The sequence below is a fragment of the Cydia pomonella genome, chromosome 28 (assembly GCF_033807575.1).
Source record: "Cydia pomonella isolate Wapato2018A chromosome 28, ilCydPomo1, whole genome shotgun sequence".
Lineage (NCBI taxonomy): Eukaryota > Metazoa > Arthropoda > Insecta > Lepidoptera > Tortricidae > Cydia > Cydia pomonella.
The window spans coordinates 9,942,118-9,962,728 of record NC_084730.1 but is presented as its reverse complement, the minus strand read 5'-3'; the positions used below and the strand labels follow the sequence as shown (position 1 = coordinate 9,962,728).

The 20,611-nt window shown below is 39.8% G+C and overlaps 1 protein-coding gene across 1 annotated transcript; it reads right to left on the bottom strand.

Annotated features, from left to right (window-relative positions):
- Positions 1-2,525: 2,525 nt before the first annotated feature.
- Positions 2,526-20,448, bottom strand: LOC133532989 (NADH-ubiquinone oxidoreductase 49 kDa subunit). Its single transcript, XM_061871894.1, has 10 exons — positions 20,290-20,448; positions 19,275-19,390; positions 17,890-17,999; positions 14,865-15,066; positions 13,270-13,457; positions 11,726-11,889; positions 7,291-7,410; positions 6,676-6,805; positions 4,819-4,964; positions 2,526-3,759 (listed from the first exon to the last, which is right to left on the bottom strand). The coding sequence occupies exons 1-10, from the start codon at positions 20,382-20,384 to the stop codon at positions 3,630-3,632; spliced, it is 1,401 nt and encodes a 466-aa protein (XP_061727878.1). The 5' UTR covers positions 20,385-20,448; the 3' UTR covers positions 2,526-3,629.
- Positions 20,449-20,611: the final 163 nt, after the last annotated feature.

The window sequence follows — 20,611 nt, the reverse complement described above, 5'->3', positions numbered from 1 at the left end:
ACAATAGAGGCGTGTTGACATATTTGTTAGAACCTTAGCCGCTCCGATGTATCTGATGAGAGTGTAATATCTATGGTCGGGTCAAGTCTTGCAAGCTATATTAGACCCAAGTGGGTCAATGGGAAGTCGCGTTATTCAATTGAGCTGAAAATTCACATGCATTTGAAAGTTGGGTGACAATGTAATATGTTACCATCGAGCTGACCCGATGTTGGACACAGGAGGCCATAGGAACTCTAATAAACATTGATCGGAACTATGGGAGTAAAACTTTAACAAAACTTATTAAGCGGACGTAAAAAGAGTGCTTATAGTCTTAAAAATATTCGAATATCTATGAATGTAAATATTTTTATGGCTGTAAGTACTATACTATTCCTATCCCTATGGACATGAATATTTTTAGGGCTGTATGCCCTATTTTATGTCCGCTTAACAAGTTTTGTTAAAGTTTTACTCCCATAGTTCCGATCAGTGCTAATAAAACAACGCAACATAATTGTTTTTGCGGTTGTTAGAAATGTCTCGATGAGTATTATTTGCCTGTTGCAAGAAAGGTACAGTCAGCGATAATAGCTTGTATCAGAAGTGATTTACAAAATGCTTAGTAAATCTTACATCATGCGACGTGCTTAATTTGGTTTGTAATGGAATAATTCTATAAGAATGTGTCTCCAAAGTTGTATAGATTATGAACAGTAGGTAAGCAAAGTATTTTTATAAGTTTAGTTTTAGCAAAGAATTTGAAAGTAATAGAGAGGTAAAATCTAAGAAAAAAATGTACTTCTTATTTGGACATCCAAAACAGATGGCGCTATACTGCGCCACACGTTTTTCGGTCACTGAACTGTCAAACGTCAACTTTGACAATCACGGAGATCTTTCTCTTTTACTCTCACTAAGACGTAATTAGAGTGACAGAGAAAAATGCCCGCAATTGACGAATTTCGATTTTCCCGGTAGCCGCCCAGAGTTACCGCAAAATGTATGGAGCTGTATGTACAGCGCCATCTCTTTCCTGTCAAATTCGAAGCACGACATTGTCTTAGATTTACGCATCTTACTCATTCAATGTATTGGTTTTAGTATTACACAAAGCCTTGTATTTTCGAATTCGTTTAATATTAAAAAAAAAATTATATAAACAATATCACAAACCATGGACAAAAATAATTATGCATGTAAATAATTGTCGCACTGAACTCACTGGGTTTAGTGGTAATTTGCATTCTAAGGGTTAATTTTATGATAAATCAAAATGCTTATTTATTTGGGAAAGTGATCTTGTGTAAATAAATATATTTTTACAATGTGTAAAAAAGTAAATGTTATTATACATTTTAGTTTTATTTGTTCCCTGTACTCCCAGGCGTGGATGTGCCGTGCTTCTCTTTTAGTAGAAACCGAGCTTTGCTCGGAAAATATACAAAAACTCAGAAATGCGCGTTTTCCCTGAGATAAGACCTAGTTAGATCGATTTTTCGCCCCCGAAAACCTCCATATAGAAAAATTCATCGTAATCGTTAGAGCCGGTTCCGAGATCCCCGAAATATATATATATATATAAATATACAAGAATTGCTCGTTTAAAACTATAAATCATACACGATCATTTACATTATTTTGCTTTCATAAGTAATAGTTACTGATTTTAAAAAAGGTGTTTTTCATTAAAAATACTTGTCATGATTGTTTACCTTTTTTCTAATGATAATGATAATAATGGACTAAATAGAGACAGTTTTATATATTGGTTTAGCTTAATATCATGCGCTAGTCACGTACACTCATTCAATACTGTTTTTGCGATTTACACTCTGTGTAGCTGTGAATGATTATTCACCTCGACTCTCCTGCCGACACCTGTACACGATGGTGAAAAGCCATAGTGCATGTGACTAGAAGGTTTATATGTATCAGTGGGGCGACACTGATCTTTCGGGAATTCTCGGCTACGGTCGGCTCAGCATTGGTCCGAGCAATTATTAGCGTTGGCACAATTTGAGGTCCCTATGCGTGCACAACCACAGATAAGATAATGACTTGAATTTCGACAACCCTAAATAGCCGAAAGGGATAGTGCCATACATTAGAAAATGGCAGCATGATTCGTCCCTGAAATGCTGTCAAACTTCGGTTTTGTAGGAAGCGTCATTTCTGTATTACTATTATTAATTCTGTAGTTAGGATACACAGCACCTCTATACGATGAGAAATCATATACATGCGAAACCTGCTATACGAGGAAAAATCAATATAAATATAAAAGGTCCGCTTTATTATATCCCCTGTGCCCATTGAGGTAGTTTTACCATTTGACAGACTACTGGTTGTGTGAACTAGAGAGCTCGCAAACTCACCACAAAAAAAACTGTTTCGACGAATAGTTATTTATCGAAATTGCACGAGAATCTGTTAAAAAAATGCGATCTGTAGAAGATAACACTCGAAGCGTTTTTGCTAAAGCTGAACGGAGATCTTCGCTTCGCTCTGTCAATAAAAGGTGAAGTATAAATACAAGGAAACACTTAGTAATCTTTGCATTTATTTACAATAAAGAAAACAGTACATTTCTAATAATTTATTTACTTAAAACGTAAAAATTATCTATTTTCAAGACAGGATTCTCTTAAGAGCTAATGGTGACCAAATTTATGGAATTTAGTCCATTTATTTGGGAAAATAAAGTCAATAGACAAAGTAATAAGTGCAAAAAAGAGATATATTTTGACGGTATTTATTAATTTTTTACTGATTTTCATTTTATTTTGAGGGTAGTTACAACTTATTTCCCTAGTTCTTACGTATTATGACTGACATATTTAGTGTTTTACTTTTATTAGTGAAGATAAAACTAAAATAGGTCTTAAACGAATCTTTGATTTACAACGTAACATTAAAACACTTAGTCTCGAACAGGGATTATAATTGTATGGATGGTTTTTCAAATATGTCTCAATAAATAGTAAAAACACTAAATATTACAGTTGTTCATTTTGCCAACTCGATAATTCAAAAGATGCTAAGCGTAGCAAAATTGCCAATTAGCATCTTTTGCTTGAAAAGTTGCTAAATTAGCATGCCTCGTTTCTAGAGGGGGCGTCCATTAATTGCGTGAGGTGTTATTGAGATGTAAGATTTACCTCGACCTTAATCTCGCGTGATATTAAAATCAAATGTATTTTAAGTACAAATGCGATGATATGTTTAAATAACACAAATTGCATTGTTATTTTTGGTAGTATCACGAATAATATATATTTTGCTGGTATTCTTACATTATTTTTTACCAGAAATAAATTACGTATACATATATTCTTCTTCACCCCACGTGATATTTGGCGAACACCTAACGTAATTAAAAAAGCCGCCAATTTCGCACTTTCTTCAACAAAACTTGCCATTTTAGCACATTTCTCTGGAAATGTTGCCAATTTAGCATATTTCCCTAGAAATGTTTCTAATTTAGCACATTTTGCTAGAAAAGTTGCTAATTTAGCACATTTTCCTACAAAAGTTGCCAATTTAGCACAATTCCCTAGAAAAATTGCCAATTAGAGCACATTTCCCTAGAAAAGTTGGCAACCAGCACCCCTCCCGGAGCCCGGAGCCCGGAGCCCGGAGCCCGCCTACCGGTCGATCTCGCCGAACACGACGTCCAGCGTGCCGATGATGGCCACGATGTCGGCCAGCATGGCGTTGCGGCCCACCGCCTCCAGCGCCGCCAGGTGCGCGAAGCCGGGCGCCTTGATCTTGCAACTGGGGACGAATAACATTGTTCATACCACTATGGACTTTGTTAATAGTACATTACTATAGAGGACGGGGAACGAATAAAAAAAATAGGATGATGATGATGATGATTGTTTCATGTCCTAATGTGATAGATTATTCAGTGCGTCGAATACCAAAGGGGAACGAAAATGTGATTATTTTTGCGCTACGATGCACGGTTTAGGAGATACAGATAAAGATTTCTGCATGACTGAAAAAAAAACTTTATAGGGCTGTATCTCCTAAACCGTGCGTCGTATCGCAAAAAAACAAAATTTTCGTACCCCTTTGAATCCCCGAAATAATAATTAACAAACACAAAAAATAAATAAAAAAGACAAAGAAAAGAAAAAAAACATAATCCAAGAATTTGCTTACGGAAATGGCTTGTCAGACTATATATGCATTGTTGAGGCTTAACTTTGACAAACCAAGTGATCTAGGGTCAGAATGTATTATCCGTAAGGCTCGAGTCCCCATAAGGCTGCACATACCGGTAAGGCTTGGCCTCACGTGAACAGCTGGAAGTGATGGAACAGGGCTTCCATGGGGGTCTGTGAATGTTACCGGTAAGGCTTGGAGCCGCCGTCGGACACGAGGTAGACGCCGAACTCGCCCTTGGGGGCCTCGATGGCGGTGTAGGTGGCCCCGGGCGGCACCTGGTAGCCCTGCGTGAACAGCTTGAAGTGGTGGATCAGGGCTTCCATGGGGGTCTGTGAATGTTACCGGTAAGGCTTGGAGCCGCCGTCGGACACGAGGTAGACGCCGAACTCGCCCTTGGGGGCCTCGATGGCGGTGTAGGTGGCCCCGGGCGGCACCTGGTAGCCCTGCGTGAACAGCTTGAAGTGGTGGATCAGGGCTTCCATGGGGGTCTGTGAATGTTACCGGTAAGGCTTGGAGCCGCCGTCGGACACGAGGTAGACGCCGAACTCGCCCTTGGGGGCCGCGATGGCGGTGTAGGTGGCCCCGGGCGGCACCTGGTAGCCCTGCGTGAACAGCTTGAAGTGGTGGATCAGGGCTTCCATGGGGGTCTGTGAATGTTACCGGTAAGGCTTGGAGCCGCCGTCGGACACGAGGTAGACGCCGAACTCGCCCTTGGGGGCCTCGATGGCGGTGTAGGTGGCCCCGGGCGGCACCTGGTAGCCCTGCGTGAACAGCTTGAAGTGGTGGATCAGGGCTTCCATCGACGTCTGCGAATAAATATATCATGTCATAAACCTCGGAACACTAAGTGACTCGCGTCCAAGGTCTTATAACTCGAAAACTACGAAAAATCGGCTAACATACATGGGGTAAATTCTGATAGCCCACGTCGTGAGGAATCTAAAAAAAAAATTTGGGCGTCGAGGTTTGGACCACCCTGTACATGCATTTTGATACTAAGGTTTAGTTGATACTAAGGTTTAGTTAATAATATTTCGCATGATTGATGAATATTAATGGAATTATACATAATTATTTTTCGACGACTGGTCTGGTCTAATGGGTAGTGACCCTGCCTATGAAGCCGATGGTCCCGGGTTCAAATCCTGGTAAGGGCATTTATTTGTGTGATGAGCATGATTGATCACAGAGATCATGTATGCTGACGATCTGTGCTTTCTGGCAGAATCCCCAGATGGCCTGCAACAGCTGATGTCTGTTTTTCACCAAGCCTGCTGCAAGTACGGCCTCAAAATTAGTGTCAAAAAGACGGAGGTGATGTCTTTGGACTCATATGGTCACGAGACTCTAGCTGTACAGCTTGGTGAGGACGTGCTGAAGCAGGTCAACAAATTCCGGTATCTGGGGAGCACTATAACATCGAACTGTGACCTTGACGCTGAGATCAGCAGCAGGATCGGTGCGGCAGCTGCAGCGTTTGGGAAACTAGTTTCGAAGGTCTTCTGCTCGCACGATATAAAACTGGCCACCAAAATTTCAGTGTACATGGCGATCGTGCTGCCAAACCTTTTATACTCTTCCGAGACGTGGTGCGTGTACCGTCATCACATTCGTACCTTAGACAGGTTCCACCTCATATGCTTGCGTAAGATCATGAACATCAGATGGTCTGATCGAGTACGGAATACCGAAGTTCTGCGACGAGCCAAGGTCGGTGGAATAGAGGCTTACATAATGCGTCGACAGCTTCGGTGGTGCGGTCACGTATCGCGTATGCCGGAGGAGAGAGTGGCGAAGCGCATCTTTTATTCTGAACTAGAGGAGGGTAAGCGGAAAGTTGGCGGACAACTCCTCCGGTACAAGGATGTTCAGAAAAGACACATGAAAAGATGCAACATTGACGCCTCTCGGTGGGAAGGTTTGGCAGCACATCGTCCTGAGTGGCGCAGGCTGGTGCAGGGCAATGTGCGCGATTTCGAGGAGCAACGTAAAGCTGACCTCGACGCTAAACGCGACGAGCTGAAAACGCGCCAGCCTGCGTCCATTCACTACCACTACCTAGCTGGTGTCCTCACGTGCCCTCAATGTGCGCGGGGGTTCACCTCAAAGATCGGCTATGTCAGCCATCTTCGGGCGCATGAGCGCCGAGCTAACTAGGAGTCGAAGTGGTCGCCATGGTCGAAATCGGCCGGAAAGATCATCATCATATCGTTGTCTAAGTACCCTCAACACAAGCCTTATTGAGCTTACTGTGGGACTTAGTCAATTTGTGTAATAATGTCCTATAATATTTCAAAAAAAAAATATTGACAGTGTTACACTCATCTCTTCTCTAGAAGGAGGCGTAAGTTTGGCGTCGTCAGTTTTGATTTCAAACACTCGTCAATAATGCGATCGCACGGACGCAATATTGACGAATTTATTGATGAATTTTGATACTTACTAAGGTTTAGTTGTTACCCTTGAGCACGATTGATGAATATTGACGGATTTATACATAATCAATGACAGTAATACCTTCATCTCTTCTCTAGAAGGAGGCGTAAGTTTGGCGTCGTCAGTCTTGATCTCGCCGGGCGGCATCTGGTTCAAGCACTGGTCGATAATGCGCAGGGACTGACGCATCTCTTCCACGCGGCACAGGTAACTGGAAAAAGGTAACGGTTAAAATATGGCAGTGCACCTAAATATCATAATGCCATAGTATATGGGTGAATATGGTAACAATGCATTAAAAAAATCGACTCTGGATTGTGGAAATTTTGAAGGTATTCTAATTATTTGTTAGACCACGTAGTGAAAATATTATAGTATGTTATATATTTGTAATCTACTCACAAAGCCCTTTTATTTGGTACCCCACATGGTATTTTTAAAAGAAAAAAGTTTATAACTTTGTAGTGCCGACTTTATGACGTCACAGTAACTACCCCCACCATTTTTCGCTTGTCAACTTATATATTTGTGTTCAGGACATCAAACTGAATAACACCGTTGGTACCGAGCGGCACGTCGTAGTCATCAAGGTGGTACGCGTCGTAAGGCTGAGACTTACGCAGATCCCGTTTGATACCCGATCTTCAAACTGTACGCTGGTTGTAGTAAATATTGTATAAAATTAAATAAACTCACCGATCGTAACAGTCGCCGTTGGTACCGAGCGGCACGTCGAAGTCGACCAGGTGGTACGCGTCGTAAGGCTGAGACTTGCGCAGATCCCATTTGATCCCGGAGCCACGGAGCATTACACCGCTGGAATGAAAATGAACTGTTAAAAATCACGTTAAAATCGAAATTGATTAACTTCATTGAGTCATATTTACGGAAAATAAAAAAAAACAATAGCAACGAAATAAGCCTCAATTACTATGAGAACCGTTGACACCAACACGCACACTACCAGTGGGGCGACACTCCTCCTTTCGGCTTTTCTTGGCTCCGTTCGGCTCCGCATTGCTCCGAGCAATTATTAGGGTTGGCACAACTTGACGTCGCTTTGCGTGCACGACCACAGATAAGATAATAACTTGAATTTTGACAACCGTAATGGCCGAATGGGATAGTGCCATACATTAGCAATTAAATTAGTCGGGGTTTGAACCCTTGACCTCCGGATTAAACGACGCCATCTATTTTAGGCCACCCGCGCTCACGATAATTTGAATTTTATAGTCAAGGAAATATTTTCGAAATTACACTACGCGTTGTTAATTGGGTCGCTTGAAATGTTTCGATCCGATCCAACAAATATCGTTAGCTCTTGTAAAATATCCATTAAAACAAAAATATTACTTGCTAATCCGCGAAATAATAATTTACTAGTCAATCAGTGCCATCCCGTTATGCTTACCTGCGCATTTTAACATGCAATGAATGTTCCAACCGCGAAAAAATAATAATCCACCACTAAAAGTACATGACTCGTCACGTGTACACCAATGGCAAAACCCTAAAACTACCTAATTCATAATTGAGCGCGTCCTGAGCGCTCACAATACCTATGTCCTTGGTGGGCTGCAACCAAATCCTATTGGTGGTAACGTCTTCTTCTACCTCTCTTTCACATTCGCTCTTTCTCGCTGTACGTCTTGCATTTGCATCTCATTAACTTAAAAACAAATATATTTTCGTAAAAAATCCTGGTCAAAGCACCAATTGTACAACCCTAATCTAAAAGACTACAAAAAATCCTTAAATCAGACGTTATTGCCATTAAAAAATAAATAAGGTGATGTTATATCAGTTATACGTGATGTATTTTGCCTAATAATATAAAGAATCAAACATTTATTCAGAAAACAGGTCACAGGGGCACTTTTACATCACAAATTTTTACAAGCAATAAAAATAACTAAAAAATATAAAAAAAACTATTACAAGTATGGAATTAATTAAATATAAGACACTTTAGTAGAGATGTATACAGTCTCTAAATGTCGAATTACACAAAAAATATGATAAAAAATACAAACATTAAAATACTAAAATTCTTTAGAGATTTAAATTATCTAAGATAAAATATAATTTAAAAAAAACTATCATTAAATTATCCTAAATGATGTAAAGGTCTCCAAGACTTGAATTCTTATATAAAGAATAAATAAATAAATAAATAAATAAAAATTGTTTATTTCGGACCATAATCCATAGAAATTGGTTAGTAGCTTCTTAAAAAATTATGTTAGTCTTATGAATAAATATATATCTACAGGAAACTTAACCTAGTAGGTATTGGGTCTTACCCTATTTGTCCCTCCCAATAATCACATCAACCCAGTATTTTGTGAGCTGGCAGTCGAGGCGATCGGCCAACGTCCTTAGCATGCTGTTGCTGCTTCCGCGCACTCTCCCAAGCAGTGAGGCAATTCTTTTTCGCCTTATGGCAAAGAAGTCGTCTGTTCTAGCCTCGGCGAACATGCCCGATGCGCTGCAGTGTTTAGGTCGCCTCAACAGCATTCTAAGGACGTTGTTGTATTGTACACGCAGTGTATTATAGGCCTTCTGTGTGAAACTCACCCACAGGCTGCACGTGTAAAACGTCTGGCAATAAGCCTTAAAAAGTGTCAGTTTTACTTCCTCGTTACAGCGTGCAAACCTGCGGGCGAGCATATTACCTCGTACTGCCAAAGCTCTCCTCTCTCTTTCCACATCCATATCATCCCTGAGCTCCCGCGTAATTACATGCCCTAAATATTTAAATTTATCAACTATTTTGAGAGCCACTCCCCCCAGCATGATCTCAGGCAGGGTCTTAGTGTTATACTTACGAGCCTTAAAGATAACGACCTCGCTTTTGCTCGCGTTGTAACTAAGACCATGCTGTTGCGCGTAGCTCTCACACAGTTTAACAAGATGTTTGACAGCACTGATTGACGGTCCCAGCACGACCATGTCGTCCGCGTAACTTATATTGTTGAAACACGTTTCGCCTATGTGACATCCGACATGCTCCTTGCTAAGACCCTCAATCAGTTCGTTAACATAGAGGTTAAACAGGATTGGGGATGATAATCCCCCCTGTCTAACTCCACACTGCAGTCTATACTCGTCCGAGTCAACCCCCGCCCATCTCACCCTATTGACCTGGTTGTTGTACCAATGTTTTAGCAGCGCAATGTACTCTCTGGGTAGACTGGTCCTTTCCAGCTTGCTCCACAGCTTATCATAAACAACCAGGTCAAAAGCTTTGGACAGGTCCAGAAAGCATGCATATATTGGCGTGTCTCTGTCCAAGTAGTACTTGACAGCCTGCTTAAGGCACAAAATTGCACTCTCTGTCGACAAACCTGGCCTAAAACCAAATTGTGCGTCGTGCAGATTAATATGTTTGCAAAGTTGTGCATTAAGCAAGCCGTCGAGCACTTTCGCTGTGACTGTCGCTAGTGAGATGGGCCTATAATTACCGATGTCCGAGAGGTCACCCGTTTTGTTTTTTGCTAGCGGGATTACCACTGCCCTCGTAAGCTGTGAAGGAAGATAGGCATGACCTAGGCACAGCGAAAAGAACATGGCGAGAACACGCGGCAGATGTATACCCGCATGCTTGAGGTGCTCAATGCTAAGACCATCATGGCCTGGCGATTTACCCCTTTGCATTGAATTTATTACATATTTTACTTCCTTAGCTGTAAATCTCAGTGAACTCACGTCCATGCCAGTCTCAACATTGCTCACCTCCTCCCCCGGGCCCGACTTGAGAATTGGACTTACCGAAAACACCCTTCTAAAGTTGTCGGCTATTGTTTTCCTGTCACACTCTCCCGCCACACTCACAGGGACACCTGATTTCACACTTAGCCTACTCGTGTTTTTCCAGAAAGCTTTAAAGTCTTTAGCCGCCCGGTTTGCGGCAAGAATGTCATATTTTATTTGTTCTTGCCTGTCCTGGCACCATTTTAACTTCGACTTAAAAAACTTTCTGGACTCACACATATCATGGTAGATAGGGCCCTGTTTAGGTTTATTCGCGCACAACCATACTAAGAATTTCTCCCTAGCATCCTTGTGCGCGCCAGCCACATACTTGTTCCAGCCTACCACCTGCCTACCCCTTAACCACTTCTTCGCCTTACCTGACCTTCTTGCCGCCTCCGTGAGTGTATTGATTATCGAGTTGTACAGGTTATCAAGTACCAGTCTATGGTTCGGATTGTTACAGCGCTTGTCCGCACACGACGTAAGCTCGGCTGGAAAGTCAAGTAGTTTTAGCTTGCTGTTACAGATTTCTTGGTATAGCTCCACTTGTGAGGGCTGCCTTACACCCCACTTGACACCCTCATGACTCGGCAAGACAGGTAAATTAGGTATAGACTTCATTTTTATACTAGTTAAGTCACATTCGATTACAAGTGGCAGGTGGTCAGACCAATACACATCATATTTTACGTGTACATTGCGCACTGTCTCTCGTGCTGCCTCTGTGACGACGCAGTGGTCCAACCACCTGTTACACCCGTGAGCTTCACTGATAAAAGTATGTGTCTCCGTGTCCATTCCCAAAAGATCCAGGTCTACACACGTCCACTTTTGTGATTCACAAAATTGCAACATTTCGTTGCAAAAAAGCCCGCTAGGGTGCGCATTAAAGTCCCCAAGGATGTACACTGCTTCGACGTCGGGATTGTCCTCACTTATAGCACTTATTTCTCCCATGCATTCCGTAAATAACGGTAGGTTCTCAGGCGCGTTCACTGGCATATACACACTAAATATTAGAGCTGCCGAGTTAAGCATTTGTATCTTAACCGCGGCCAAACGCACACTTTCGCACTTCACTATCGATACACTCGAAAACGCTGATTTCCTCCAAAGTACCGCAACTCCCCCATGGGGACGTCCCGTTAACACTCCGGCCCCTAAGTCCACCGCCGAAGTCCCATTATATGCAAAGTCACTGTGTACAGACCCCAACAGCGGCAAATCGTGTTCTAGTAACCATGTTTCTTGCAATAAAAGCACATCCGCTATCTGACATAATTCCCTCACTCCTTCTATTGACCTTTTAAGGGACTTGCAATTAAAACTAAATAAAATAAAAAGACAAGAAATGATTAAAAGACAAAGTAACCTGAAGCCGTAGTTGAGCGCGTCCTGCGCGCTGACGACGCCGATGTCCTTGGTGCGCTGCACCCAGATCCTGTTGGTGCTGAGCACGTCCTCCACCTCGTCCACGCGCTCCGCGAACTTGCTCGCGAACTCGTAGACGTCGTCCATCAGCCCGAGCGGCATGTCCTGAGATTAAATTTCAGAGTAGGGAATATTCCAAAATAAATCCAAAATATATTGTGTATAAATTGTTTGATACCGCTCAAGAGATGGGATTTATTAAAATATACCCTCATGTTATTTTAAGTACATCTGTGTTTGACCTGGGTTCCAGAAGTAAATCAATGCTTTACTTGAAAGAGTGAAGAGTATCACTGACAAGGAAGGGTACTCAACTGTCCGACTCCGATTTGATTCATTTTGATATATGTTATAGAGCAGTCTAAAATAACGGACACGTTTTTTTTTTAGCTGCCCAAACTCAACCTATTGGGAGAAATTGTCCTCCAAAGTACTAAAAAGTTACTAAATCTTCTAACTCCTATAGAAAGTGATGCTCGAGCAACTTGCTAGTTAATGGCTTGTTTGAGTATATGTTTGAGAGCAGGAAAAAATAATGTACACGTGTTTTGTTATATCGGCTTAAACTCAAGTTTTCCTAAAAAAACACCCGTCTTTATGTGTAACTATAGTGATAAGATATTATAAAACTTCGAATGTCGATTTTTTAGCTGATATAACAAAACACGTGCTCATTATTTTTTGCTGCTTTCAAACATATACTCAAACAAGCCATTAACTAGCAAGTTGCTTGAGCATCACTTTCTATAGGAGTTAGAAGATTTAGTAACTTTTTAGTACTTTGGAGGACAATTTCTCCCAATAGGTTGAGTTTGGGCAGCTAAAAAAAAATACGTGTCCGTTATTTTAGACTACTCTATAACATATATCAAAATGAATCAAATCGGAGTCGGACAGTAGGGTACCCTTCCTTGTGAGCCGGGACCCTTCTGTCCTGCTGCAACGCACACAGTATGTAGGTAGGTACATTTTTTAAATTAATTATTCCATTTTGTATGTGTGTTTATTTGTATTTTAATGTAATTTATTTTTTATTTTTTTGTTAGGGTAATAATATATGTATTTTTTATGTGATGATTTAAACTTTATATTGTGTGTTTTTTGAAGCTATCATATGATATGATTTATAAAATAGAATAGAATAATTTATTCGCAAGTATATGTAAAAAGGTGTCCTTATAAATAGTGAGTAACAATATTCAGCCATTTGGCATGCAAATTTAGGAATATCAAGATACTCGTATCATATTATCTATCTAAATTTGCTGTGTATCGAAAGTGTGTTGGGGCAAAACGCAGCTTTTATCACTAAGTGCAGTTTTTTTATTCAATTTATAGAGTATAAGAAAGAAAATAAAACAATTTCGTTTTTTGCCATACAAAAGTTAACTAATATTCGCGTGCATTCTTACTCCGCTCTTTAAGAAGGGGGTGAGTGCGCCCACGTTCAGCGCGTGCGTGCCCACCGCCATTATAAAATCTTACCAAAGCAACTCCCCCAGGCCTAATATAAGCCGCGTGCATTCTCGCCCCGCTCGCCCTCTCATAGAACTCCATCATCTTCTCTCTCTCCTCGAACAACCAGAAAAAGGGGGTGAGTGCGCCCACGTCCAGCGCGTGCGTGCCCACCGCCATTATGTGGTTCAAGATGCGAGTGATCTCGGCGAACAGAGCTGGAACAAACATTCAATGTGTTCTGGGACTTGATAGAAAGCAAGTTGAATTTTATAGGAGAACCTGGTAAAGCTCACCATATAAAATTTTCTATTTTAAATTTGAACTTTGTTGTATAGTATATTAGGATGAATTTCGTTTGGTTGAGACAGCAATGAACCAACCGATTACATATTTAAGGTAATTAATTTCGAGACGATATTCGTCAAAATCCGTTCATCTGTTTGTGCATTACTGGGAATATACTGGGCGCGGAAGGGTACATCTTAGCATTATTGACCGAAAAAAGTACTCACTGCGAATATTCTTGGTGCGGATGGGTATATATTTGCATTATTTGACCGGAAAAGGTACTCACTGCGAATATACTTGGCACGCATGGGTATATCTTTGCATTATTGACCGAAAAAGGTACTCACTGCGAATATACTTGGCACGCATGGGTATATCTTTGCATTATTGACCGAAAAAGGTACTCACTGCGAATATACTTGGTGCGGATGGGTATATATTTGCATTATTTGACCGAAAAAGGTACTCACTGCGAATATACTTGGCACGCATGGGTATATCTTTGCATTATTGACCGAAAAAGGTACTCACTGCGAATATACTTGGTGCTGATGGGTATATATTTGCATTATTTGACCGAAAAAGGTACTCACTGCGAATATACTTGGCACGCATGGGTATATCTTTGCATTATTGACCGAAAAAGGTACTCACTGCGAATATACTTGGTGCTGATGGGTATATATTTGCATTATTTGACCGAAAAAGGTACTCACTGCGAATATACTTGGTGCTGATGGGTATATATTTGCATTATTTGACCGAAAAAGGTACTCACTGCGAATATACTTGGTGCTGATGGGTATATATTTGCATTATTTGACCGAAAAAGGTACTCACTGCGAATATACTTGGTGCGGATGGGTATATATTTGCATTATTTGACCGAAAAAGGTACTCACTGCGAATATACTTGGCACGCATGGGTATATCTTTGCATTATTGACCGAAAAAGGTACTCACTGCGAATATACTTGGTGCTGATGGGTATATATTTGCATTATTTGACCGAAAAAGGTACTCACTGCGAATATACTTGGTGCTGATGGGTATATATTTGCATTATTTGACCGAAAAAGGTACTCACTGCGAATATTCTTGGTGCGGATGGGTATATATTTGCATTATTTGACCGAAAAAGTTACTCACTGCGAATATATTCGGCACGCATGGGTATATCTTTGCATTATTGACCGAAAAAGGTACTCACTGCGAATATACTTGGTGCTGATGGGTATATATTTGCATTATTTGACCGAAAAAGGTACTCACTGCGAATATTCTTGGTGCGGATGGGTATATATTTGCATTATTTGACCGAAAAAGGTACTCACTGCGAATATACTTGGCGCGAATGGGTATATCGATGTTTAGAAGTTTTTCAACGGCCAAAGAGTAGCATTGCTCGTTGCACATCATGGACACATAGTCCAGACGATCGAAGTAGGGCAGCGCCTGGGTGTAGGTCTTGTACTCGATGAGCTTCTCCGTGCCGCGGTGCAGGAGCCCTATGTGGGGGTCTGCGGCACGGACGGTCTGAAAAAAAGGCAGGTTTACATTTAAGGTCCCATAGGTTGGTCTTCTCTCACTGAGTGTAAGCGTAAGCGATGGATGGATGTGCGTGTATCATGTAACGCGGATATCATGTTTTTGAATTTTAATTTGTTGTTAGTTTTAAAGAAAATGTAATTGGTGAGTTCCTTGAACAATTAAATTGTGCATTTTAGAAGCAATTTTATCGAGAGAACGGTACGAGATCGAAAACCTTGATTATATCACTATTGTATAATTTAAGATTACTTTGCATGCTATTGAATAGCAAAATATGATTTTGTACTGGAATTTTTAACAGACTTCAAAAAAGGAGGTTTTTTTGTATGTATCTTATTCGATATCTCCGAGAACCGTGAACCGATTTTCAAAAGTTTTTTTTTAATCGAACGGGTATAACTCCGAGATGTTCCCGTTGGCACGGGAAATCGATGGAACTCTTCAAATGTTATAGGTACATGTATGGCGCTATTGGTAATGATTGAAGTCGGTTTTATTTTTTGTTAAAAAGTTTTATTACTTACCACCACCATTGTACCATATTTTATGCGAATAAAGGACTTTTAATTTACTATACAATACTTTTCCTACGAACCATCGAAGATAGTACTTTTTTTACTATAAAACCTAAATAATTAATAAAAATTGGTAAGTATCTCAGTAGACAAAATTGTAGACATAAACGTGCGACTCCCGCCCCGCGCCCATTTATTTTCTGTGGGAGTGCGGCGGCACGTGATTGGTAATTTTTTTTATAGTTGTATACAGCGTATTGAAATAAATCTTAACCTTTTGAACGCCGCTTAGGATGTCATCGGACGTGCCCGTGTCGCCGCCTATACTAAGTAATAACAAACTGTGTAGTGCTTGCCACATAACTTACGATAAAATATTTTATTGTTTATAGTTTACAGTGATTAACTTCATTTTTTACCACCTTATCATTAAAAAAAAATATTATAATAATTAAATCACGTTTACCAATGTCTTTTTTATGGTTTCGTCCCTTTATTAATGGATTGAATCTGTGAATTTTACCAGCTATGCAAATTTATTGATGGACTTTGCTACATCACTATTATTTTTTATTTCGTATCTGTGACGTCATGAGCGGTCTACTATTTCAGACATTGGCGAAGGCTTCATTGTATTTTCGTTGATAAGTTGACACTAGTAGGGAGAGGATTGATCACATTAGAAACGTATCGAATCTGAAAATTTCAACGTTGTTTGGCATAATAAATCATAAAATTTTACACAGTAACACAATTCTTTTGATAAATATTGTAAACTCAATATTATTATAGTATTCAAAGTTTTAAAACTACTAAACAGTACCTTCTTATATATTTTGTTGACCTAACATAACTTTGAAATATCGAGTAATCTACACCACTAAAATTTTCTAAGTTATATCTTTGACGTCACATGCAGTCTCATTTTTAAGACGACGGCGTAGTCTGTATTGATTATTATTGCGGAATATAATAACTTAGTAGGGATTACCAATGAACCACGATAACAGAGTCTCGGCTAATTTATCGATTCAAATATCTATCATCGATGAAAAAAACCGACTTCACGAAACCCTGGAAGGTAGGCACTAGTACAATTCAAATACATTTATTTCTAAGTTCAACTTTGAAAACGTCCAAGGACTCAATATGTCCAAGTGTCAAAATGTCCAAGGGTCAAAACATCCATGGAATCAAAATGTCCAAAGAGTAAATGGTAAAGTGGAACTGCTTGGATCGGGATCACAATGACAAGGATTAGGTACTCAATCATTTACTGCGAGGCCATCATGGCATGTCGTGCTGCTAGAGTCAAGTTTCTGGACGCTGAACGTGCACCTAGAACTGCAGAAGGAGTCTCTGCATGGCAATTGCGTATGAAGCGAATATATCAACACTTGGTGTGGCTACTTAAGTCATTGGGTAACTTGATTCAGTTAAGGACAGATTCTGGTTACGGCAGATTATTTTTATGACAGATTCAGTCATGGAAAAAGTGTCTACCAAATCTATCATTCATGGATCTATAAAATATTATATGTATAGACAATATAGTAGGTGACGCCAAACCGCATCAGACCGGTAGGTCAGGATTATTGGTAACAATCAACCAGGGTCGCGTTTTATAAATTGTATGTCGTCATCCGACTCGAAATCTTCATTTTCGTCCGCTCCTTCTAAAATTCTAATTAATTCTTCAGCGGACGACATTGTAGAATAATAGACAACTTACGTCATAATTTTATAAGAACATATCGAAGTGATAAAATAGGTTAGCTAAGTAAGGTCAGTCGCATGCATAAATCTTACGTCGTAAATCTAAACATCGAATGAGAAAGTCGACGTAGATATTTCAATACCAATCATCGTCACATCACTGGTGTCTTTTAAATAAGACTTTGGCTACGAGACTTGGGGTAAAATCATACATAATCTAATGGTATAATTAAAGTTTATTTTCAACTAGAAAATATAATAAAATCAACAGATCAGTCTCACTGTTACTTAATTAACAATTACTGCGACTTACTTATGCAAAGAACCAAAGTAAACTTTATTAAAGTAAAGAATGTCTTGAGAAAAACATGAAAAAAATTGTCTTATTTATCAGACTGCGGCGACACGAGCTGGGTATTGATTGTCTGATATATCAGACTACGGCGGTCAAAAGGTTAAAGTAGAGTGGGATACATGAAAAGTACACAACTATAGTTTGGTAAACGAAATCCTAATTGAATTATTACAATTACAGTCGACGAGTAGATAAAATACAGAACACTAGAGTAGGGCTCACCTCGCCGTCGAGCTCGAGCACGAGGCGCAGCACGCCGTGCGCGGCGGGGTGCTGCGGCCCGAAGTTCAGCACCATGTTGCGCACCTGCTTCTCCGCCGGCGCCACGATGCCTGCGGGCACGGTCACATGCGACGGTTTCAACTAAAATGTACCGCATTAGCCTGGTCCACACAGAGCGAGCATACGCGCGAGGCAATTTCCTCACGCACAAACCGGCCAGTGTAGACACGTCTACCTCGGGCGAGAAAAACGCACGGGCCGCCTCGGCCGAGGCACGTCTACACTTGCCGGTTTGTGCGTGAGGAAATTGCCTCGCACGTACGTGCTCGCTCGCTCGCTCTGTGTGGACCCGCCTATTGTCGAATGACGATTAGGTTGATTTAATTATGAAGCTTTATGGAAATAGCGTCTTATTGACAACCGACAATAAGTATCAGTTTGGTTGAAAACGCCACAAATATTATTTATTGTGAAATAACTTACAAAAAGAATACACAAAATATGCAATACAAGTTAAAACTTTTAAAGCGCAAAAAAGAGGTAGTGAATTCAGGCCTCCACGCTTAACTGTTCTGATGACTCTGGTTAGGGAAAAATGCAAAGGCTAAAAGAAATATTTATTTATTTATCGTATGCGAAATGTATGCTGTTTTCAGTATTTACATATACGCAAATCATAACATGTATTAATTCTAATTAAAAAGCGATCTCTTCCAGACGACCTTCGGGTATCAGCTGGCAGCACAGGAATGCCTTAGTGAAAGCTTATGTTTTATCTTTTTGGGTAAAATACTGTCTTTTTCTTTAAGAAATAAATATATCTAATCGAATGCCGCGACAGTATTTCGGAAAACACTTATATTAGCCTACTTCTTCAAACGCAAGAATAACACTTGAATACTTGAAATAATGTTCTCTGAATCACATTGATTTGAACAAAAAATTGTTCCATAATTGTTCTTGGACTCTTTAATAGTCTACTACTAATATTGATACCCGAGCAAGCGAAAGATTCCAAAATTTAATTCGAGAAGTTGAATCTTGAGTGTTGCAAGGGTTTCAACAAACTTTGCCTCTGAGTGAAACACAACATTTTTCACCACACCAATGAAAGGAAAATAATAACTATAAAATACTAAAAAATCAAACCAAATCAAATCCAAATGAACATAATAAAAAAATATCATTCTAAATCATCATTTAAAAGTCAATTCTACCAGCTAACATAAGGAAACAATTCAAAAGCATCTGATTACTTTGCCACACATGTGGATAAAATGCAACTTTCTCATTCATTTTTGAACAATCATAAGAGCCTTTACCAGTTGGTGTGGTGAAAAATATGTTAAACTCTTGGTCCTTCATATGTTACGTTCAAACTTTACCTGAGTAGGGCGGGTGCTTCAGTAATGAGGTGACCTCATCTGGGTACATGACAGCACCCTCGAACTGCTTCACATACTCCGTGTCTGGGAACCATCTGTGAGCTGCTCGGTTTTGGCTGAAAAAAATAAATTATAGGACAATTTTACACAGTTTAGGAGAGCTTGGGCTAGTCCCCATGCAGGTTGGGGACTAAACATACACCATTGAATGTCTTCCCAGATGTATGCAGATTGTGTTTACTAATAATAAACAAGCATTTTTACAGAAATGGCCATACTTTAGACACATGTGCCACATTTTTGCCATTTATTGCCACATTTATTTTGATTATATTGTTATATTATGAACTTTTCTTTAAATATGCATAGTTAAGGAGTTCAGTTTCTCAACTTTTTAATCAATTCCACTATGAAAAGAAAATTAATCATATACCGAGTGACATTAAAAACTTTACTTTAATATAGTTCTAAAACAAAGCTAGAGGGCACCTTATCAACCAAAGTGAGCTGTGGATATTTTGTAGTCCAGCACCTTATTAACCAAAGTGAGCTATGGATATTTCCTTTAAATCCTTTAGTGTTTTATCATCCCTATCTATTGGTACAGTTCCGTGGTGGACCATTCAAGAACTTGCATGCAATTTTTGGTACATTACAATATTTGATCGATCAGTAGAATTCATTGTATGCTGCAGTTAGCAATGTATCGAATATTGCTTGCAAGTTCTTGAACAGTCTTAATGGAGCTTTAGTTAGGAGTAAGAAAATATCAAATAAAACCACAATTTCCTTATGAAAGCTGTATGAATCGATTCTGTTGATAATTACGGGGTACATCAAAATCTGCATGATCTACTCAATAGTGTGCAAGTATTAACATAATTACATTTGCTTATCGATAGAAAAATATGCGTAGGAAATACAAGAATCTTAACCCCAAAGTTACATAATTTTCTGCAGCCAAAATATTGAAAGTTCAAGCACTTGTGGACATAGTAATAACTTAAACACTTACTTTGCATTAAGAAGGGCCGGCGCGGCATTCAGTAGAGCCTTAGCTGGCCCTAAATTTGCTGATTTTCGCAACAAAACATTCATTATTTGAGCCATTTTGGCTGTCGGACGATACTTGCTCGGCCCTACTGACAGACGTCAACGATGTGACAGGACATCAGGGCACAGATTATGAAAAACCATAGACAGTTGTAAAAGTAATTTAAAATAAAAGACCGATTGCTGCCATTCGATTGGGACTCAGATTGGTCCCTTCTCACACGCGTGTTTGCTATATTAACAAAAATACTATGACCTAAGTTATACTTGTGTTCAAATTCAAG

Bases quoted from the DNA above. Each gene is read 5' to 3' on its own strand.
- LOC133532989 (XM_061871894.1), bottom strand. From the start codon at position 20,384: ATGGCTCAAATAATGAATGTTTTGTTGCGAAAATCAGCAAATTTAGGG. The intron at 19,391-20,289 runs GTAAGTGTTTAA...TATTTTTTTCAG, and splicing joins CCGGCCCTTCTTAATGCAAA to CCAAAACCGAGCAGCTCACA. The intron at 7,411-11,725 runs GTTACTTTGTCT...TTTTCATTCCAG, and splicing joins GCGCTCAACTACGGCTTCAG to CGGTGTAATGCTCCGTGGCT.